Consider the following 24452-nt stretch of genomic DNA (forward strand, 5'->3'; position numbering starts at 1 on the left):
GTTAAGAAGGTGTTTAGCAAGTATAGGCAACAAGGAACAAATGAGGTACATGAAGAGTATAGAAAATGTAAGGGATTACTAAAGAAGGAAATCAGGAAGGCAAAGAGAAGACATGAGGTTGCTTTGGCAGATAAAGTGAAGGTAAACCCGAAGGGTTTCTACAAGTATATTAAGAGTAAAAGGATAGTAAAGTACAAAATTGGTCCCCTAGAAGATCAGAGTGGTCGTCTATGTGTGGAGCCTCACGAGATGGGGCTATCCTAAAGAGTTTTTTTGCATCAGTGTTTACTCAGGAAACTGGCATAGCGGATATGGAATTAAGGGAAACAAACAGTAGTGTCAGGGAACATATAGAGATTAAAGAGGAGGAGCTGATCGCTGCCTTACAGCGAATAAAGGTAGATAAATCTCCGGGCCTGACATGATATTTCCTCGGACCTTGAGAGAGACTAGTGTAGAAATTGCAGGGGCCCTGGCAGAAATATTTTAAATGTCCTCAGCCACGGGTGCGGTGCCGGGGGTTTGGAGGGTAGCTCATGTTGTTCCGTTGTTTGAAAAAGTTTCCAAAAGTACACCAGGTAATTACAGGCCAGTAAGCCTGACATCAGTAGTAGGTAAGTTATTGGAAGGTGTTCTGAGAGATCGGATATACAAGGATTTGGACAACCAAGGGCTGATTAAAGATAGTCAACATGGCTTTGTATGTGGTAGATCATGTTTAATGAACCCTGTAGTGTTTTTCGAGGAGGTTACCAAGATTGCATATGAAGGAAAGGCTGTGGATGTTGTCTACATTGACTTTTGTAAGGCCTTTGACAAGGTCCCACATAAGAGGTTAGTTCTAAATGTCCAGACACTAGGTATCCATGGAGAGGTTGTAAACTGGATTCGAATTGGCTGTGTGGGAGAAGACAGAAAGTGGTAGTGGATGATTGCTTCTCAGACTGGAGGCCTGTAACTACTGGTGTGTCTCAGGGATCTGTGCTGGGACCACTGTTGTTTGTTGTCTATATCAATGATCTAGATAATAATGTGATAAATCGGATCAGCAGGTTTGTGGATGACACTAAGATGGAGGCATTGTGGACAGCGAGGAAGGCTTTCAAAGCTTGCAGAGGGATCTGGACCAACTGGAAAAATGGGCCAGAAAATGGCAGATGGAATTTAATGCAGACAAGTGTGAGGCGTTCCATTTTGGAAGGACAAATCAAGGTACGACATACACGATAAACGGTAGGGCACTGAAGAGTGCGGAGGAACAGAGGGATCTGGGGGTTCAGATACATAAGTTCCTGAAAGTGGCGTCACAGGTAGCCAAGGTTGTAAAGAAGGCTTTTGGCATCCTGGCATTCATAAAACAAAGTACTGAGTCTAGGACTTGGAATATTATGGTGAGGTTGTATAAGACATTGGTGAGGTCAAATATAGAGTGTGGTGTGCAGTTCTGATCACCTAACTATAGGAAGGATATCAGTAAGTTTGAGAAAGTGCAGAGAAGATTTACTAGGATGTTGCTGGGTCTTCAGGAGTTGAGTTACAGGGAAAGATTGAACAGGTTAGGACTTTATTCCTTGGAGCGCAGAAGAATGAGGGGAGATTTGATAGAGGTTTACAAAATTATGAGGGTATAGACAGGGTAATAGGCTCTTTCCACATAGATTAGGAGAGATAAATATGAGAAGACATGGCTTCAGCGTGAAAGGGGAATGGTTTCGGGGGATCATTAGGAGGAACTTCTTCACTCAGAGGGTGGTGAGAGTGTGGAACGAGCTGCCATCTGATGTGGAAAATGTGGACTCACTCTTAAGCTTTAAGAATAAATTGGATAGATACATGGATGGGAGAGGACTGGAGGGTTATGGACTGGGTGCAGGTCAATGGGACTAGCGGAATAAGGTTTTGGTACAGACTAGAAGGACCGAATGGCTTGTTTTCTGTGCTGTAGTGTTCTATGATTTTATGATTCTATGGGGAGGAGAGTTCCCACAGGTGAAAGGGGAATGGGGATGCGGAAGAGAGATCCCACAGCAGGAAGGGGGATGGAGAAGAAAGAACCCACAGGAGGAAGGGGGATGGGGAAGTGAGAACCCACAGGAGGAAGGGGGATGGGGAAGAGAGAACCCATACGAGGAAGGGGGATGGGGAAGAGAGATCCCACAGGAAGAAGGGGGATGGGGAAGAGAGATCCCACAGGAGGAAGGGAAATGGGGAAGAGAGATCCCACAGGAGGAAGGGGGATGGGGAAGAGAGAACCCACAGGAGGAAGGGGGATGGGGAAGTGAGAACCCACAGGAGGAAGGGGGATGGGGAAGAGAGAACCCACAGGAGGAAGGGGGATGGGGAAGAGAGAACCCACGGGAGGAAGGGGGATGGGGAAGAGAGATCCCACAGGAAGAAGGGGATGGGGATGGGAATGTGGAAGTGAGATTCCACAGCAGGATGAGGCATGGGGAAGAGAGATCCCACAGGAGGAAGGGGGATATAGAGAGAGATTAAACAGGATGAAGGGGGAAGGGGTTGAGAGATCGGCCAGGAGGAGGAGAGATGTGGAAGAGAGTTCCCACGGGAGGATGTGGGATTGGGAAGAGAAATCTCACAGGAAGAAGTGGGTTGGGGAAGAGAAATTCCACAAGACAATGGGGCATGCCAAAGAGAGATCCGACAGGAAGAAGTCGATGGGGGAGAGAGATCCCACAGGAGGAAGGGGGATGGGGAAGAGAGATCCCACAGGAGGATGGGGTTGGGGAAGAGAGATCCCACAGGAGGAAAGGGTATGGGGAAGAGAGTTCCAACAGCAGGAAGGGATAGGGAAGTGAAATCCATAGAACGAAGTGGGATGGGGAAGAGCGATCTCACAGGATGAAAGGGAGATTGGGAGGAGAGATCTCACAAGAGGAAGGGGAATGTGGAAGTGAGATCCCACAGCAGGATGAGGCATGGGGAAGAGAGATCCCACAGGAGGAAGGGGGATATAGAGAGAGATTAAACAGGGTGAAGGGGGAAGGGGTTGAGTGATCGGCCAGGAGGAGGAGAGATGTGGAAGAGAGTTCCCACGGGAGGATGTGGGATTGGGAAGAGAGATCTCACAGGACGGGGGGGTGTAGAAAAGACATCCCACAGGCGGATGAGGATAGAGTAATAGAGAGCCCACAGGAGGAATGGGGATGGGGGCGAGATTCCAAAGAATGGAAGGGGGATTGGGATGAGAAGTGCCACAGGAGGATTCCAAGGGTAAACGATAATCCTACAAGACGAGAGGATTCAGAAATTTTTTGTACGTGTATGTTGGGTCTGAACAGAGGCCCAGAGGAGATGCGCCCTCGCTCTTTGCATATCTGTTAGTGAGCAAAGTCACACACGGGGAAGGGCAGGGGAGGACAATCTCACAATGGTATTTCTTTCCTTCTCACTGGGACAGTCTGCTGACGGTCTCTTGTCCCTCACCGGGAAGGGGGTGTGAATCTCTGACCCACCTGCTGCAGTCAGTGTCGGTCTGGGTGTCAGTAACAGTGAGAAGGAACTTTGTCAATGGCCGTGTCACAGGCAGCGAGAAAGACGGCCATTCCTGTGATTTACTACCATTAAACCAATGCCTATCGTTCACTGATCTGATGAAGTCTCCAACATCCCTTCACAAGGAACCACAGAACACTCCCGTCCTTAGGGAATTACTGACCGATCCCCTGGGCATTTGTCACAATTCTTCACAATCTGATTTTCTACAGTATTAACGAAATCCCTTTACATTGAAACAACACAATGAGACAGTTTCACAGTTCAGAGTGAGAGATAAACCAAGTTACCTCAACTCCTGGCACTTGTGCAGCCCGGGTCCCAGCCGCTGGATTCCTTCACACTGAATGTGGCAATCCTGCAGGTCGAGGTTTTTTATTGTATCACAGTGTCCGATGGCATGAGACAGGACCGTGCAGTCAATCGGGGTCAGAGTCATTCCACTGAATGAAAGTGTTTCCACAGATCCTAGTGCGGCCTGAGCCAGTCCACGATTCTGAGACTCAAACAGGTAGTGCAATGTGTTCAGGAGGCTCCTTTTACCAGCTTCATTCTCTGTGTTTCCACTCTGACGTTTAACCTCCTCCTTCACCCAGTCAATCACCCGGCAGGTTGTTTCATGCGGAAATGGACCCAGAAACTCCTCCAGGCCCCGAGCTGTCATTGGGGAGGAGAGACCAGCAACAAAACGGAGAAATACCTCAAATCGCCCATCTGTCGTGTTGTGAGCTTCAGTGAGGAATTTCAGGATATCCCCGGGATGTGGATTCAGGAATTGTGCGACTGCAGCTACAAACTCTTGGATGGTGAGGTGTGGGAATGTGTACACCACGCTCTGTGCAGAATCCTCTCTCTCCAAAAGCTCCATCAGGAACCCGGACAGGAACTGGGAAGGCTGAAGACTGTAGCTGATCAAATCTTCATCTGTAAACACAACCTTCTTCTCGGACACTCCTCTGTAGGCCATCTGACCAACCCTGAGTAACACATCACGGGGTTTCTCAATCTCACGGCCGTGGTTTTTCAGGATGTTGTAAATATAGTAGGAGTACAGTTGGGTGATGGTCTTGGGAACTCGCTGCGGGTCCCTGACTCTTTGTGTGAAGAAGGGGCCCAGTGTCAGAGCAAGGATCCAGCAATAGGAGGGGTTGTAGCTCATGGTGTACAGAATCTCATTCTCCTCCACGTGTTTGAAAACAGCTGCTGCCACCGTCTGATCTTCAAAATACCTGATGAAATATTCCTTCCGTTCCTCACCAACAAATCCCAGAATTTCAGCCGAGACACTGATCTCCGCCTTTTCCAATAAATGTAACGCAGTGGGACGGGTGGTCACCAGCACTGAACACCCTGGGAGCAGCTTGTGCTGGATTAAACTGTACACAATGTCAGACACCTTGCACTTGAATTCAGGATCTGTGCATGTGGACTGAGGTTCTGTGTCTCCCCGACTGTCAGCAAAATCAATTTTGTCATTGAATTCATCCAAACCATCCAATATAAACAGCAATCCCTCTGGGTTCTTCCAGACCTCTCTCAGGATATTCCCAAAGTAAGGATACTGATCCAGAATCAGTTCCTTCAGGTTTATTCTGCAGTTAATGGAATTTAAATCCCGGAATTTGAAACTAAAGACAAACTGGAACTGTTGGTATATTTTCCCCGTGGCCCAGTCATAAACAATCTTTTGTACCATTGTTGTTTTCCCGATCCCCGGGACTCCGGCCACTGCTGCTGAATTCCTAGATTTGGATTTACTCTGGGAAAAGCAGCTCTGGAACAACTGCTCAGTCCGGATTTTTTCCAGCTCTTGGCGGAGTTGTTCCTCTCTCCACTCCTCGTGGTCTCTGCCTCTTGCCAGCAGCTCATGTTCCACCAGTCTCCGATCTCGAACAGTAGAAATGACCGTGAGCTCAGCGTATCGATCAACCAGCTGGAAAACCTGCACCTTCTCCCGCATCAGGATCGTGTTCACTCTCAGTGTTTCAGTCTGTGCCCGCAGAGTCTCCTTGTGTTTCTGTTGAACATCTTCCATGGGAACAGAGAACATAGTCATCAAGTTAAATTGGTCAACTGACAAAGAACTTTATAACTGCATTTCAATATTCAGTGTTTGAGATTACGTGGATAAATTCAATGCTTCCATGGATATTAAGACAGAAAGTAAAATTGTGTTTGCAGACACCAGAATTGACAGCGATAGATGTCCCAGAAAATGTCCAATACTCATATCCTGTTATTAATCAATTTTGAAGAGAATTTTCGCTATATCCAATTGCAATCCTGACTGCACTTTCGTTTGGACAACACTTGACTATATTTGAAGCATTGTTTACATGATTAGCAGACGATGAACAAAAAGGAACTGCAGACACTGATACAGCTTGGCACCAGAAGTGTCACAGGAGTTGCCAGACCGCGTTGAATGCAACCTAAGACTGCCTTAGGGGCTCCAGCTGCGGTAGAAGTGAAGTGGTAGAGGCAGGTTCGGTATTGTCATTTAAAGCAAAATTGGATAGGTATATGGACAGGAAAGGAATGGAGGGTTATGGGCTGAGTGCGGGTCAGAGGGACTAGGTGAGAGTAAGCGTTCGGCACGGACTAGAAGGGCCGAGATCGCCTGTTTCCGTGCTGTAATTGTTATATGGTTATATTTTTCCCACTGGGTTTACTCCCAAAGTAACAGCGTGAGATCACTGTTTCCCTTCTTCTGGATGAGCTGCCAGTCACGAATGATGAGCCCCAACTACCCGAAGCCACTGGTTGTCAGGTGGCAGTAACCCGCATTTGCCCTTTCTCCTATCAGAAAAAATGCCTCTGCCAAGCTTAGTAGCTAAGCCACACGTGAAGGCCAGGAGCTGGACCTGATTGTCAGAGGCTGTTTGAGTCACACGCCACTGGGAGCATTTAATAGGTCGTGGGAGCGTATCCCCGCTACCATCCCTGGGTGTAACAATCTTAAACAACCAAGCAGCTCTGTGTTATTGACAACGATAACCTGGCAAATTGGGTTATTATAGTCACATGTACCAAGGTACAATGAAAACTCTTATGCACGCGATCCAAATAGGTCATTACATCACATCGGTGTAATAAGGTCCTGCAAGGAAAAACGGAACAGAATAGCGCAGGGAAACAGTGTTTCAGTTGCTGAGAAAATGCAGTGCAGGCAGACAATAAGGTACAAGGCCAAAGGATCATTGGCAGGTCAGATTTTTTTTTAGTTTTGGAACTATTCTCCTAAACTGTAGAATTCAACACTTAAAAAAATGGTACAGTACTGCACAACATTCTGAGGCAGATATATATAACTCGGGAGACCAAGACTTCTGCAAATACTGTGTAAGGCAGGGGTGTCAAACTCATTTTAGGTCACGGGCCGGATTGAGCAAAATGCAGCTTCATGCGGGCCGGATCAGTCGGACGCGTGCGAACGCAGCTTTCGTTGCCTCCGTTTTTTCAGCCTGCTCTCATGTGTCTCATTCTCTGCTATAACTACAAAGTGTTTCACTTTACAAATTCCGTTTCTTATGAAGAAGACTGCCGAGCAAGACTGCCGAATAAACACTAAAATCCCTGAAAACCTGGTACCTGAATAAACTCAGCATTAGCCATATCATACGCCATAGGCGCTTCGATTACTGGGGCCAGCTTTAATAGTAATTAGATATTATCTCGCGGGCCAAAGATAATTCCACCGCGGGCCGGATTTGGCCCGCGGGCCTTGAGTTTGACATATATGCTGTAAGGGATGTAGACTCCGTTAGTCACTTTTAAGCACCAGCGTAAAACTTTTTTTTAAGAATTTGAACCTTGCTTGTAATTGAAATTATTTTTTCTTTTATTTTCTAGTTTGAACTTTATCCCATTGTAATGCAGTTTGAACGACATCGTCCCGATGAAAAGTGCCTTATAAATAACTTATTTTTTTTTATTTTTTTCTAACTCAAACTGGCAAATCCTGAGGTACGGGCAAATCAAAGCACACACATTTTAAATTGATAGGTAATTTCAGATTACTCTCGTGGCGTATGCTATTGTGGCTTTCAGAAGATTTATATGAACATTGCTGTGTGGAGCTAATTCTTTATTACTATCGTGTTGTGCTTTTTGGATGATACCAGTTGTCGATAGTATTATCGGGACAATGTGCATCGTGTTCATGTTCCACAGTCTTTCAATTTCCTCTTTTAACGCAGCATATTTCTAAAGTTTTTATTAATTGATATCTGTAATTTATGTGTGTTTGGAATGGCAATATCTATTTAAAAAGTTGTTTTTGCTAGTTTGTCCGGTACAATTATAGCCGGACAGTTATTATTAATTTTCTGATCTGTAATAATGAATCGGTCACGGTGGATTTGTCGGACTCTAACTCTAAATTTGGAGCAGACTTGTAGTTACAGTGAGGGACCGTGTTTTTTGTCAGTTGTAGTTTAAGCAAGATGTTGGTGAAAGTTGTCTACCACTTGATTGTCAGTGCTCAGATTGAGTAAAACTACTGCGGGATCCTGTAATGTTTTCAATTGTTTCTGGCTTCTCTTGTAATTTTCAGCATTTATCATCTTGAACCTGTTGGCCTTTATTCTTTATTATTGATAACTAGATGTGTTAACCACCTGGTCCTGTATGCTCCCTTCTGTTTCTGGGAAGAGGTCTCCAACTCTGAGCCAGGCAGTCAACACTTCCTTGTCGACATCTAGTGCGCTCAGATCATGGGGATGTCTTCCGTGGGGAGTCAGACTCTTCCACTCTTCCAAGGTTAACATTCTTCTATTATGATCGTTTCTTCATTTTTATGGGTTATGCTTTCATTTATGGGTTATGCGTTCAGTGATGTGTACCCCTTATCAGAATTGCATATGCTTGTATGGAGTGCGGAATCCTGCTTGCGTTGATAAAAATATATCGAGAGATAATTGTGGATTTCAGAAAGGGTAAAATGAGGAAACTCGACACACCAATCCTCACAGAGGGATCTGAAGTGGAGGGTGTGGGCAATTTCAAATTCTTGGCTGTCAATATCTCCGAGTATCTGACCTGGACCCAATATATGGATGCAGCCACAAAGAAACTACAACAGTAGCTATATTTCATCAGGAGTTTCTAAACATCACTCAAATATTTCTACAGGTGTAACTTGGAGAGCATTGTAACTGGCTGCATCACCGTCTGGTTCATGGGGACTACTGTACAGGATCAGAGTAAAGCACACACTCAACAGTTCAGAAACTTCTCCTCTGCCATCTAGTTTCTGAATGGACAAACAACCCATTGATAGTGACTCACTAATCTCTTTTTTATTTCTATTTCTGCACACTTATTTACGGAATCACTCAGACATGCATAGCTCTACTGTATATGCTTTCCTTGGAAATTAGCTCCATTATTTGAATTAATTGTTTTAGCTCCACTGATGCAAGAGCAAATAATTTCCAATCATCCCTGTATAGTTGTGTCAAGGTATAATTCGTTTGTTTTTTTTTCTGATTTGATACCTGATTTTTGTCTGTTTCAGGAAATTCAAGAGTGGGTTTAACGCCAGACAAAACCATAGTGGGCTTAGTGTGTCACTCTGGAAAATGTCTCCATTTATTTTGGTAACAATGGTTGTTCCGTTGTTCTTGTTAATAGGGCGTTTATTGTACTTTATTAGATGTTGTAGAAATTTCACAAGTATTGGATGCATCTTATATAATATTGAAACCTCTTAACTATGTGAGAGACAGAATCAAATAGTTTTTGATAGACAATATAACACTGAGAGATTTCTACACTCCCCAGTGCTCGATAGATACATAATCTATTATCAGTTGCTCCTTAAATCTGTTCATACACTGAGTGTATTCTTTCTGCTCTTCTGTAAGTATATGGTGGTTATCTAAGTGAGTAGTTATTAGTTACGAGCTGCACGATGTTACAATTTTATATATAAAATTGTCTTCTTATTATTAAGGGCCAATAATAACATAGAAGGTAATCATTTAGTAGTCTTATAAATGCAGAATTAAAGCTGTCCTTGAGGCTGGTGGTACATACCTTCAGCCTTTTATATCTTCTGTCCCTTGGGAATATGAAAGAGAGAATGTTTGAGGTGGTTTGGGGTTCAGCAGCAAGGCTTTGGGCGGGGTTAGCGTCTTGCCAACTTGATGGAGTTCTTCCAGGAGGTGAAAAAGGTGATGGATGAAGTTACACATGGAGATCTTTTACTTGGATATTAGTCGGGTGTTTGACAAGGTCCCACGTGGAATCCTTATACAGAAAATTAACATGCTTGAATACTGTGTGAATTGTCCTGGCTAGAGGTGACCCACACTGGGAGAAATTTCTTTCACTGGTGGGTGGTGAATCCGTGAAATTATCGTCATAGACAGCTGAAGACGACAAGTCATTGGGTATATTTAAAATGCCGGTCGATAGGTTCTTGATTTGGAAAAGCATCAGCTTTTACTGGGAGAAGGCAGAATAATGGAGTTGAGAGGATTTGCGGAGCAAATTCACTGAGCCGATTGGCTTAATTTTACTCCTGGATCTTAGGGTTTTAGGGAGCATCTGGAGTATTGTATTCACTTCGGATTTGCAGCTTTTGGAAGGATTGGAGAGGGTGCAGAACAGGATCATCAGGGTGTTGCCTGGATTCGGTGACATGTGCTATAAGTAGAGGATTGATAAACTTGGTTTGTTTACTCTGCAGTTAGAATAGAGATCTGACTGAGGTGTACAAAATCTTATGTACAAGTTTGATAGATAAGATTTTGGATCAACAGCCTGCATTTTGTTTGTTTGACAGGTGGTGACTAGTGGGGTGCCACAGGGCTCGGTATTGGGACCACAGCTGTTTACGATTTACGTCAACGATTTAGATGAAGGCATTGAGAATAACATCAGCAAGTTTGCTGATGATACTAAGCTGGGTGGCAGTGTGACATGTGATGAGGATGTTAGGAGAATTCAGGGTGACTTGGATAGGCTGAGTGAGTGGACAGATACTTGGCAGATGGCGTTTAATGTGAATAAGTGTGAGGTTATCCACTTTGGGAGTAAGAACAGGAAGGCAGATTATTATCTGAATGGTGTAAAGTTAGGTAAGGGAGAAATACAAAGAGATCTAGGAGTACTTGTTCATCAGTCACTGAAGGTGAATGAGCAAGTGCAACAGGCAGTGAAGAAGGCTAATGGAATGTTGACCTTTATTACAAAGGGAATTGAGTACAAGAGCAAGGAAATCCTTTTGCATTTGTACAGGGCCCTGGTGAGACCACACCTGGAGTATTGTGTACAGTTTTGGTCTCCAGGGTTAAGGAAGGACATCCTGGCTATAGAGGAAGTGCAGCATAGATTCACGAGGTTAATTCCTGGGATGTCCAGACTGTCTTACGCAGAGAGGTTAGAGAGACTGGGATTGTACACGCTGGAATTAAGGAGATTGAGAGGGGATCTGATTGCATCATATAAGATTATTAAGGGATTGGACAAGATAGAGGCAGGAAATATGTTCCAGATGCTGGGAGAGTCCAGTACCAGAGGGCATGGTTTGAGAATAGGAGGTAGGTCATTTAGGACAGAGTTAAGGAAAAACTTCTTCTCCCAGAGAGTTGTGGGGGTGTGGAATGCACTGCCTTGGAAGGCAGTGGATGCCAATTCTCTGGATGCTTTCAAGAAGGAGCTAGATAGGTATCTTATGGATAGGGGAATCAAGGGATATGGGGACAAGGCAGGAACCGGGTATTGATAGTGCATGATCAGCCATGATCTCAGAATGGTGGTGCAGGCTCGAAGGGCCGAACGGTCTACTTCTGAAACCTATTGTCTATTGTTATTTTTTTTTACATAAGACTGATGTCTAATACCAGAGGGCATGTGGTTAAGGTGAGATGGCGTAAATTTACAGCAATTGTGGTAAGTTTTTTCACAGAGTTGTGGGTGCATGGAAGTTACTCTCTGGGTCATGTCGGTGGCAAATATGTTATAGGTGCTGCTAGATATACATGAATGTGCAGGAAGTGCAAGGATATGGTCAATAATATAAGAAAGGTTTCCAAAGTATCCAAAGTATTTTTTTTCTTTCCCAGATGACGGCTGGAAAATGATGTATTTGCAGTAACGGGCGAAAAGGAAATGCCAGACAAACTCTGTGGAAGTCACTAGCGGAATTACAAAATGTAAAGAACATCAGCAAACAGAAGTGTGTGTAGTGCTATTACAAAGGAAAAGGGGCTTGGAATATGAAACGTCTGAAGATAGAAAAGTCACCTGGACTGGGTCATACAGTGTATCAGGAGCCTTTCTGGGGTGTGTGGGAATTCCCAGAGCATGAGGACCTGGAGTGAAGACTTCAGCAGTACCAACAGCTGGATTAGGACAAAAATACAATGTAGAATATTCAGGCTGCAAAGAGAGATTCTCTGAATTGTAACCTGAATCCAGAGATCAGCGAATGATCAATGGCGAGTTTTGATTCTGAGGTTTTGCCAAGTCACAGACTAACATTTGAGATGTGGTTTGAACTGTACATTTCATCACTCACCGATCAGTTGAGTGGGTAACTCAGATAACCCTTGGCCAATGTTCATGTATTCCTGTGGATCAGGACCTGTTTAAACATAAAACAAAATCCATGGAAACAGAGCTAAAATAATTAAAATAACTTAAATGTTTATTTCAATGTGCCTTTGTGTTCAGTGCGTGGTTTTAACATACCGAGTTCCTGTATTTCCCTCAGTATTCTGTCCAATTTCGGTAACTCAGTCCTCCACGTCACAAAGGATTCCCACATCGCCCTCCGGGCCCGGGAGCCTTTGCCCATCACCAAACTGAGGAAGAGTCTGGAACTCTCTGTCCGGTTTCCCTTCTCTGTCAGTTCAGTGACTTTCTACAAAAGGAAACAATGAATTTATTGTGGAGCAGACAGACAAACATGGAGAATGTGCAGGAAAATATCTGTTCATGGCCCCAGTAGCTTCAGAATTTATGCAGTCACTGGGCCACTGCCTCATCCTCCCTGGGTTCAGTCATTAACAGAGAAACAGTAACTGAAGGAAATTCTAAATCAATAGTGTGAAGGAATAAGGATTTACAGATACCCTAGAGTATATTCAACGTAATTAACTTATTTGTCCAATTTGCAACATTACATCAAAAAGATGTTACAACAAGAACGGAAGAGAGGGGAGAGTGAGAGCAAAAATGGATGGCAGGCATCACTGAATCATCGTTGAAAGAAGATCATATTTGAGTGCTTATACCCAAGGATAAATAGTTAATCAAAAGGATAGGCAAGTAGGTGAAAGGGTTGGGTTGACTCCGTTCTCATAGAAAGACAAATGTCCTTATAAATAGGTGGTAGCGGATTGGACAATGTAGATGTTAAGAAACTGCAGAGGAAAAATGACCCTGATGGAACAGTAACCAGGATGTGGGCTACAAATTCCAGTGGGAGAGAGAAGAGGCATGTAAAGAGCTCAGTGTTAAAATAGTCAATGGGGAATTTCAATACGCAGGTAGCTTTGGAAAATCAGGTCGGTGCTGAATCCCAAGTGAGGGAATTTATAGAATGCCTATGAGATGGCTTTTGAGAAAAGCCTATGGTTGAGCCCACTCTAGGAAAGGCGGATTTGGATTCGGTGTTGTGTATTGCACCAGATTTGATTGGGGAGCTTCAGCTAAATAAACCCTTAAGAGGCAATGATCATAAAATAGCAGAACTCACCCTGCAGTTTGAGAGGGAGAAGGTTTAAGTTAGATGTACCCGTATTACAGTGGAATAAAGGAATTACAGAGACACGAGAAAGGAGCTGGGAAAATAAATTGGAAGAGGACACTAGCAGAGGCAACAGCAAAGCAGGGATAGATGAGGATTCTGGGAGCGATTCAGAAGGCGCAGATAGAGGTAGATAATCCAAAAGATGAAAAATTATACCAGAGGGAGGATGATCAACCGTGGCTGACGAGGAAGTCAATGCCAGCACAAAAGCAAAGGAGAGGACACAGAATATAGAAAAAGATATGGAGGAAAGCTTTTACTAAACAGCCGAAAGCAACTAAAACGCGGTAAGTAGAGAAAATATGAAATATGAAGTAAGTTAGCTACCAATGTAAAATAGCTCACCAAAACGTTTGTCTGATATTTATGCTCTTTTCGGACAACCCATTGATTTTTGGGGTCATAAGACATCTGTGGTAGTTCATGTCTAACAAATTTTAAAGTATTTCTAGGGAGTTACGGGAAAGTTGATGAATCGAAGGAATTGGATGTTGTCGAAGGAATGCACGGCACTTGACAAGGTACAGCACAGGAGGGTGAGCAAGAAATTTCAGTTGCTCAGCATGCAAGTTAAAGTGGTATATTGGATTTGACTTTGGATTTTTGGAAGAAGACAGAAAGGTTATAGACTGTTGAATCTCTGACTGGGAGTTTGTAACTCGTGCTGTGCCACAGGGATCGGTGCTGGGTCCGTTGTTGTTTGTCATCTATATCAACGACCTGGATGAAAATGTGGTCAATTGTATCAGCAAATTTGCAGATGACACCAAGAGTGGGGACGTGTAGTGGAGAGAGAGGAAGACGACCAAAGCTTTCAGTGGTGACTAAAACAGCTGAGAAATGGGCTGAAAAATGACCGATGCAATTAAATGCAGACAAGTGCGACGTGTTGCACTTTGGAAGGACTAAGCAGGGTCAATCTTAGACAGTGACCGGTAGGGCACTGAGGATTGTGGTAGAACAAAGTGAACTTGGAATACAGGTCCATAATTCATTAAAAGTGGCAGCAAAGGTAGATACACACACAAAATGCTGGTGGAACACAGCAGGCCAGGCAGCATCTATAAGGAGAAGCACTGTCGACGTTTTGAGCCGAGACCCTTCGTCAGGACTAACTGAAAGGAAAGATAGTAAGAGATTTGAAAGTAGGAGGGGGAGTGAAAATGCGAAATGATAGAAGACCGGAGGGGGTGGGGTGAAGCTAAGAGCTGGAAAGGTGATAGGCAAAAGGGATACAGAGCTGGAGAAGGGAAAGGATCATGGGACGGGAGGCCTAGGGAGAAAGAAAAGGGGAGGGGAGCACCAGATCAAGATGGAGAACAGGCAGAGTGATGGGCAGAAAGAGATTAAAAAAAGAAGGGGGAGAAAAGTAAATATATCAGTGATGGGGTAAGAAGGGGAGGGGGGCATTAACCGAAGTTAGAGAAGTCAATGTTCACGCCATCAGTTTGGAGGCTCCACAGCCGATATATAAGGCGTTGTTCGTCCAGACTGAGTGTGGCTTCATCTTGACAGTAGAGGAGGCCATGGACAGACATATCAGAATGGGAATGGGACGTGGAATTGAAATGTGTGGCCACTGGGAGATCCTGCTTTCTCTGGTGGAATGAGCGTAGGTGTTCAGCGATACGGTCTCCCAGTCTGCGTCGGGTCTCACCAATATATAAAAGGCCACACCGGGAGCACCGGACGCAGTATACCACACCAACCGACTCACAGGCGAAGTGTCGTCTCACCTGGAAGGACTGTCTGGGGCCCTGAATGGTGGTGAGGGAGGAAGTGTAAGGGCAGGTGTAGCACTTGTTCCGTTTACAAGGTTAAGTGCCAGGAGGGAGATCGGTGGGAAAGGATGGGGGGAGGGGACGAATGGACAAGGGAGTCGCGTAGGGAGCGATCCCTGCGAAAAGCAGAAGGGGGTGGGAGGGAAGGATGTGCTTGGTAGTGGGATCCCATTGGAGGTGGCGGAGGTTACGGAGAATTATATGTTGGACCCGTTGGAGGTGGTGGAAGTTACTTTCCCGCCCCTCTTGTAAAAACCTACACCTTGTCAGTGGCCACACATTTCAATTCCACGTCCCATTCCCATTCTGATATGTCCCTATAACCATATAACATTATAACAATTACAGCACGGAAACAGGCCATTTCGGCCCTTCTAGTCCGTGCCGAACGCTTGCTGTTACCTAGTCCCACCTACCCGCACTCAGTCCGTAACCCTCCATTCCTTTCCTGTCCATATACCGATCCAATTTTACTTTAAATGACAATACCGAACCTGACTCTACCACTTCTACTGGAAGCTCATTCCACACACCTACCACTCTCTGAGTAAAGAAATTCCCCCTCGTGTTACCCTTAAACTGTTGCTCCCTAACTCTCAAATCACGTCCTCTTTTTTGAATCTTCCCTATTCTCAATGGAAAAAAGCCTATCCACGTCAACTCTATCTATCCCCCTCATAATTTTAAATACCTCTATCAAGTCCCCCCTCAACCTTATACGCTCCAAAGAATAATGACTTGTTCAACCTTTCCCTGTAACTTAGGTGCTGAAACCTAGGTAACATTCTAGTAAATCTTCTCTGTACTCTCTCTATTTTGTTGGCATCTTTCCTATAATTTGGTGACCAGAACTGTACACAATACTCCAAATTCGGCCTTACCAATGCCTTGTATAATTTTAACATTACATCCCAACACCTATACTCAATGCTCTGATATATAAAGGCCAGCATACCAAAAGCTTTCTTTACGCCCTATCCACATGAGATTCCACCTTCAGAGAACTATGCACCATTATTCCTAGATCACTCTGTTCTACTGCATTCTTCAATGCCCTACCATTTACCATGTATGTCCTATTTGGATTATTCCTTCCAAAATGTTGCACCTCACACTTATCAGCATTAAACTCCATCTGCCATCGTTCAGCCCACTGTTCTAACTGGCCTAAATCTCTCTGCAAGCTTTGAAAACCTACTTCATTATCCACAACGCCACCTACCTTAGTGTCATTTGCATACCTATTAATCCAACTTACCAACCCATCATTCAGATGATTAATGTATATGACAAACAACACTGAACCCAGTACCGACCCCTGAGGCACACCACTAGTCACCGGCCTCCAACCTGACAAACAGTTATCCACCACATACAAACAAGCTGGATGAACCCAGCAGGTCGGGCAGCATCCGTTGCAATGAACAGTCAACGTTCCGGACCGAAACTGTTGATATGTGTTGATTTGACCACAGCATCTGCAGCATACTTTGTGTTTAGTTATCCACCACTACTCTCTGGCATCTCCCATCCAGCCACTGTTGAATCCATTTTACTACTTCAATATTAATACCTAACGATTGAACCTTCCTAACTAACCTTCCATGCGGAACCTTGTCAAAGGCCTGACTGAAGTCCATATAGACAACATCCACTGCTTTACCCTTGTCAACTTTACTCATAACCTCTTCAAGAAATGCAATAAGATTTGTCAAACATGATTTTCCACGCACAAATCCATGCTGACTGTTCCTAATCAGTCCCTGTCTATCCAGGTAATTATATATACCATCTCTAAGAATACTTTCCATTAATTTACCCACCATTGAGGTCACATTGACAGGCCAATAATTGCTAGGTTTTTTCTTAAAACCCTTTTAAAATAATGTTACCACATGAGCAATACGCCAATCCCCCAGCACCATCCCCGTTTCTAATGACATTTGAAATATTTCTCTCAGAGCCCCTGCTATTTCTACACTAACTTCACTCAAGGTCCTAGGGAATATCCTGTCTGGACCCGGAGATTTATCCACTTTTATATTCTTTAAAAGATCCAGTACTTCCCCCTTTTTAATCGTCATAGTTTCATTAACCTCCCTTCTTGATTCCCTTACTTACACAATTCAATATCGTTTTCCTTAGTGAATACCGAAGAAAAGAAGTTGTTCAAAATCTCCCCCAACTCTTTCGGCTCCACACATAGCTGTCCACTCTGATTCTCTAAGGGACCAATTTTATCCCTCACTATCCTTTTGCTATTAATATAACTGTAGAAACTCTTCGGATTTATGTTCACCTTACTTGCCAAGGCAACCTTGTATCTTCTTTTAGCTTATCTAATTTCTTTTTTAAGATTCTTCTTACATTCTTTATATTCCTCGAGCACCTCATTTACTCCATGCTCCCTATATTTATTGTAGATATCTCTCTTTTTTCTAACCAAGTTACCAATATCCCTTAAAAACCATGGCTCTCTCAAAGTTTTAACCTTTCCTTTCAACCTAACAGGAACATAAAGATTCTGTACCCTCAGAATTTTACCTTTAAATAACTTCCATTTCTCTATGATATCCTTCCCATGAAACAAATTGTCCCAAATCCACTCCTTCTAAATCCTTTTGCATCTCCTCAAATTAGCCTTTCTCCAATCAAAAATCTCTACCCTGGATCCAGTCCTATCCTTCTCCAAATTATATTGAAGCTAATGGCATTTTGATCACTGAGCCCGAAGTGCTCCCCAACTCATACCTCAGTCACCTGACCTATTTCGTTCCCTAACGAAACACCTTCACTCAGAGGGTGGTGAGAGTGTGGAACGAGCTAGCAGCACAAGTGGTACAAGCGGTTAAGAGAAGTCTGGATAGGTACATGAATGATAAGGGTATAGAGAGCCATGACCCAGTGCAGGTCAATGGGAATAGGCAGTTTCAGTAGCCCAGCATGGAATAGATGTAACAAAGGGCCTGTTTCTGTGCTGTACTTTGCTATGACTATGACAAGTCAGCCACTTATTGTTTGGGAGCTCAGGTGGAGATCAGACCAGCTGTGGTTAGCAGGTTTCCCTCCCTCAAGTCCGGCAGTGAACCCAGTTGGCCCAATTTACAGTCTCACAGTTTCATAATCATCCTGAATTAACGACTTGAGAGGAATTGACCGACGGCCCTGATAAGATGAAAAAATTAGTTTTGGACTGAATGCCTGTTCAACAGTCCAGATATGCAGTCACTGCTCTTATATCGCATTGATAAATACAGCAGGTGAGAGGAAAAGGTGAAGCTGAGCCTGTAGTTCCCAGTGCACCCCACATTAACAGCAGAAACCAGATCTGCTGGAGACAAGTCAGAGATCAAAGTCTCCATTGCCATGTGGAATTCCTGGAATGCGCTGGAGATTAATATCGATGACTATTCCCTCTGATACCACCAGTTCAGTGACGATACACTAGATACACGCATTGTGATGGTCCGGTCCTAATTCTACATTCCGGTTCACGGTCCAGTCCAAGGACTCCGGACTCCGGGTCCTCCGACTGTACCTCGTTTCGGATTGGACTCAAGCATTTGCACCTGATTCTCATCTTGTTGGCTGGGAATAAAAGTGGCTTTGGGATTGAGGGTAGTTGGGGGGTTGTCCTGTCAGTCTCTGCTTGGTGTACCCCACTGGTGGAAGGCGAGTTCTTTCAGTGAGTTATGGATTTGACTGTTCTGTAGCCCGCTGAGTTTACCGGCCACCTCAAGTCTTGAAACCACCTCAGACCAAGCTTCCTTCCTTTCTCTTGCATCCGTCGGGTAAGTCAGGCTGTTTGCCGTTGCCCGGCGGTTGGTTCTGTGCCTTCCTGTTCCTTGTCTCCGTCGGGTTGTGTCCCGCGTCCTGCTCAGGAGTCCCGTGGCCTGCCCAGGAGGCTAGCTCCAAGAACCGAAGACTCTGGCCTTGAGCAACCCAAGACTCTAGGCTCGAGCTACCCAAGCCTCCAAGCACTCCAAGTCCTCCAGGAACCCAATTTCCATCGGGATCAATAAAGTATGTCTGTCTGTCTGTCTCCATGAGCTCCAGGAACCCAAGTACCAAAGGTCTCCAAGTCTCCATGGACATCAGGAACACAAGTCTCCAAGATTCCCAAGAACCCAGGACTGTAGCCTCGTTCTACCCAAGCCTCCAAGAACCCCAAGCCTCCAAGATCTCCAGGAAAGCCACGAACTGCGGCCTGTCCCGTCCCTTAACTTTGTTCCACCCTGTTCCTAGTACTTCAGTGTCAATATTTGGGTCCCATCTCAACGCTCCCCTTATGACACTCACCTCATTTTCTTCCCGACTGAAATGACCCTCCTTTGTCAACATCCAACCGAGTCTTTCAACCTTTTCTTCAATCGCTTGTTTCAGTCTGTCCCTGTAGAACTTTGTCAGTTGGTACAGTCGATATTCGCCCCCCTCTGCCAGGAGGTCAGAGATTGTAAACTCTGGCTCTGCGAATATAAAAAGAGAATGTCGTCACAGACTCAAATATCGCTTGTCTCCACTGCTCTCACCCAACTCAACAAACCAGTCATGTCTTGAATCTTAGTGTTCACCTGCTTTCAGCTGGAAAAACGGATTTTGCCCTAATCTCCAACATTGGCCTTAAAACAGACCCATCAATGCGCTGGGCCAGTCGTTAACAGGAGGACCACATTCACTAGAAACCTGTCTCTCCCACTGTCCCACCCACTCACCAATTTCAGTTTAAGATGAGCAATAAATGTTGGGACTGTCAATGATAGTCACTTCCCAGAGATACTCTCTCCATCCTGGCGAATACATCTCCCATAACTCATGTCCTGGAAATACTCTCTTATCCGGATAGCTGCATTTCCTCCGATACACATCCTGGAAATCATTAGAGCAGGGAATACATTTCCTGTAGTGGGGTAAAGGGTGCCCACTACAGCACATGCACCACACCCACACATTTCCCCTCTCTGACCAACCCTCCAAGAAAGAAACACATTTACCCGCCTTCCGACCTCATTCTGTGAACACATCACCCTCATAATTCACTCACCTGCTTTTTGTAGGGGAGTTGATAATTCCGTGTTCAATGAGCTTCCGAGCTGACAGGCAGTCGCCTCACTTGTGCTGGTTCCAGGGTCCTGATCGGTGTCTCTGATGTCACTGTCTCTGGGCTGACAGGCAGTCGCCTCACTTGTGCCGGTTCCAGGGTCCTGCTCAGTGTCTCTGACGTCACTGTCTCTGGGCTGACTTTGCTTCACTTCCGCTGCGGCCGGACCACATTCCATTTGGACATTGCTCTCAATCTGACCCTGCTTTGGCACCTTGCTCTCCGTGTCCCGATCATCTTCCCTTAGTGATTTGCCTGGTAAAAACTGCTTGAGTACATTCCGTGCCCGATTTAATTTCCCACCTGAAGTAAATGATGAATAGCAGGTTTAGAGTGATTTATACTCGAACAAAGATTCACAATGGGTGTCTGCAATGGAGCTGAGACGCCGGCTGACCAGATTTGGAGTGGGACTGTGCTGGTGAATGTGAATCACACTTCCTGCTAGGAGATCATCCCAATAAGCCACTCTCAGAAAAGAACTGGATAGACACAGTAATACTGATAACCGACTACGCATTAGTTGAAAACACTGATAACCAGCGGTCATTAATGGAACGGCATCAGGTGAAAGCGGGAATTATCAATGGGTTATCTCCCACAGACATAAATCTCCCTGGATCACAAACTGTGCAGTCACCTGTGTCACTCACAGACAAGCCACTGGGTTACTCATGGTCCGATCCTCTAGATCACACGTTCTCTGTTTGCTTTGTCACAAACTGTCTTGTCCCCTGGGTCACAGACTGACCACTGCCTTGAGACGAACAATGTCCAGTCCCCTGGGTTACAGACTGACCATAACCTTGAAGCCCATGATGCCTGGTCCCAGGGTCCCATCCCATCTCTTGGATGATGATTGTCAGGTAATAACTGTACAAGTCATTGGCAAAGGGAGAGTCTTGCGTGCATTTCTAGCAGCTAAACTTAAAGTCTCGCTTTTGCAGTCGCTAATCTATAGGATGGATGTGATTCAGACGGAAAAAGTGTCGGGGAGATTGACAAGTACGTTACTGGATGGGGCTGTTTGGTTTTTGTGTTAAATGGTTTGGCTGGGACAGTTTGCCCTGGATCATGGGAGTTTGAATGGTAACCTTGCACATTTAATGAACAAATATAAAAAAAATGCATGATTTAAAATGAATGGCAGTGATGTAAATAAATGATACTCGGAACTGGATTTCTGTTAAAAGATTATGACATTTTGATGTGATGATTGACGCCAAATATGTTTTTTGTATAAGTAAGAGGGGTAGGCATAATAAGCTGTAGCTTCAGCTGACACCCTTTCGGTCAGTTTTAAAGAATATCTACATGTTCTTGTTTTTTATTATTATTTAATTTTGTCTTATCAAATCATCGTTGAAAATGATGTTTTCTGTTATGTTTGTACTGACCGAAATACAATTTCATTCATTCTTTCATGCATTCATTCGTACAAAAGTGACTGAAGAAGCATTTTTTTTTTCCACGGAGCAGGTGATGAGTATAAATTACGTGCAACCAGAGGAGGCTGTAACACAAATAAAATTACAAAGTTGAGAAGATGTGGGCAGGAAAAAGGATAGAAGAAGTCTGGAAGGGAAATTTGGGATAAGCTGCTGGGAAATCGGGCAAGCTCAGAGACATTTAGAACAGCCTGAATTAGTTGGGCCGAAGGACTCGTTTCCAGGCTGTAATCTCTCTTTCATTCCACCTGGAATCACAGAGTTGAGCACAATCACAGTGCCTACAGGAGACAGAGACAGTTGGTCACTGGTTATACCGGGTCTCCCATCAGAGATACTGGGTATTTAAATTCAGGTAGCAGATCATCTCAAGAAGGAAATAGTGAGAAATCACGTTCACCTTTTGGCCACAGACCGGACATGGATTGGGGGATGAAAAACAGAAACAGGTTTATTATCACCGGCATGTGATGTGAAATTTGTTAACTTAGCAGCAGTTCAATGCAACACATAATCTAGCAGAGAAAAATAAATAATAATAATAATAATAATAATAATAATAATAATAATAATAATAATAATAATAGAAAACAAACAAGTAAACTAATTACGTATATTGAATAGATTTTTAAAACCGTGCAAAAACAGAAAGACTGTATATTAAAAATGTGAGGTAGTGTCCAAAGACTGGATGTCTATTTAGGGATCAGATGACAGACGAATCTGTTCCTGAATCTCTGAGTGTGTACCTTTAGGCTTCTGTACCTGCTTTCTGATGCTAACAGTGAGAAAAAGGCATGCCCTGGGAGCTGGAGGTCCTTAATAATGGACGCTAACTTTCTGAGACACCGCTCCCTGAAAATGTCTTGGGTATTTTGTCGGCTAGTGCCCAAGATGGAGCTGACTAGATTTACTACCTTCTGCAGCTTCTCTCGGTCCTGTGCAGTAGCCCCTCCACACCAGACAGTGATGCACCGAAGCAGACCACAAGATAATCTAAAATGAAGTGTCTCCTGATCCTCAGCCATTTCAAAGGCTGGCAATGTTATCCGCTCGGCTACAGAAAGAAAATTCCCCTCATCTACTTTGCGCATCGAGGGGGGAGTTGATAGCTGCCCTGCCAAAACGTGAAATGTTGTATTATCACACAATCTCTGAAATCCCGGAAATGCTCCAATCACCTGCGTCTGAATTTTATAAATGAAAGTTGGAGATGTCTTTCACCTCTAAACAGGCCCTGATGTGCAACAAACCCTGAACCTGGACTTTTACATGACCAACACCGCTGTCACATTCCTGTTTGTGTTTCACTCTCAACCTGCTGATTCAAGGTCTCCGGCTCCTTTCACCCAGGTGAAGCTTTGCCTGATGAGTGGAGTCATTCGACCATTACCGGTGTCAGGTCCCTGCGCTGGAACTGTTGCATTGATCGATTACACAAAGCCGCTTTACCAGTGGGATCAATGACACTGCTAGATGAAACTTCTCTCTGCCCTGTTAGCCCCTGTGTAAGTTTCTTAATCAACAGGGCAGGAGTTTAATTATAAAGATCCCAGTGATCATACCTGTGGCCATTCTGATTCCGACTGACGATTGTTGATTGTCGGCGTCTTGTTTACACTTTGGTCGCGATGCAGGACAGCCCCACCTGCTGGTTATGCTCTGAATTACACAAAACAAGCAGACAGTGAGTCAGAGAGAATAGGATTACTTTGCAAATGTGACAGTACTGTCATCCTCTGTATCAGAGCAGCAGTGTGCTTAGGGAACAAACATCAACTCCCACACCATGTCTGTATGTCGGTCCGGTGATACCTGGCGCATCCTACTGATTGAGTCACAGAGCAACAGAGCATAGATACAGACCCTTCAGACCATCGAGACAATGCTGACCACAGTGTACACTTAGATGGTGCTAATTTCCTGTGTTGGACCCATTTCCCTCCTGGCCTCTTCATTCCATATTCACATCCCAACTGCTTCTGGAATTCTACAATCGTGCCTGCCTCACCCACTTCCTCTGGCTGCTCCCTCCACATCATCATAAACTCTGCATGAAACCGTTGCTGCTTGTGTTGGTTTTGCAATCTATATACCACTCCTCTGCCCATTTAGGTCCCCTATAAGCTACGATAATCTTCACCGTGAGTACCATCTACTAACTTTGCGTCAACCACGAACTGACCAGTCAAGCCTTGTGCACCTGCATTCACTTCATTGCTATCAACTAACAAATATCAAATGTTACTTGTAGCTTTGCGATACAGCACTACTTACGCGCCTCCATTCTGAGGAGAAACCTTCAACCATCACTCTTTGCTTGCTACCTTTAAGGAAATTTTTGAATCCATCTAACTTTCTCTCTCTGTACCGCATGAGACCTTATCTTCCAGACCAAGCTGTCATGAGGCACCTTGCCAAAGGCTTTACTGGAGTTCAATGTACAACATCCACTCCCCCACCCTCATTGATAATCATCTTCAAAAACCTTAAAAAGTATTGTTGAACACAACTTTCCATGCACCATGCCATAGTGATTCCTGATCAGTCTCTGTCGATACAAATGTTAGTAGATATTCTGTGTGTGACTGGTCCATACTGTGGAAAATTATCTCCCGCACCTGCCCTTCCATTTCTCCACTCACCATCAAAAAGCCAAAATGGCAACCCGTAGTAAGTTTATGCTTCTCCAGTTACTCAAGTTTCCTATCCCTAAGTATCAGCTCCAAGGGTTTGCCCACCCCCGATGTAACACTCACTGGTCTATCATCCCCAGGATTTAAACCCATTGGGTTTATTGAATTACATAACAACATTTGACAGCCTCCAATCATGGGTTACTACCCCTG

General features: G+C 44.4%; 1 protein-coding gene across 1 annotated transcript in view; it reads right to left on the bottom strand.

Moving 5' to 3' along the window:
- LOC140723565 (NACHT, LRR and PYD domains-containing protein 3-like) overlaps positions 1-24452 on the bottom strand; it is a 40698-nt gene that overhangs the window by 11043 nt on the left and 5203 nt on the right. Inside the window, exons 3-8 of the mRNA XM_073038137.1 lie at positions 23169-23265; positions 20099-20458; positions 19357-19523; positions 12214-12385; positions 12041-12106; positions 3804-5541 (exon numbers count right to left, since the gene is read on the bottom strand). Of these exons, the coding sequence (XP_072894238.1) occupies positions 3804-5541; positions 12041-12106; positions 12214-12385; positions 19357-19523; positions 20099-20458; positions 23169-23178 (2513 nt within the window). The 5' untranslated portion in view covers positions 23179-23265. The remainder of the gene's footprint in view (positions 1-3803; positions 5542-12040; positions 12107-12213; positions 12386-19356; positions 19524-20098; positions 20459-23168; positions 23266-24452) is intronic.

Source organism: Hemitrygon akajei, unplaced genomic scaffold (genome assembly GCF_048418815.1).
Source record: "Hemitrygon akajei unplaced genomic scaffold, sHemAka1.3 Scf000119, whole genome shotgun sequence".
NCBI classification, from domain to species: domain Eukaryota; kingdom Metazoa; phylum Chordata; class Chondrichthyes; order Myliobatiformes; family Dasyatidae; genus Hemitrygon; species Hemitrygon akajei.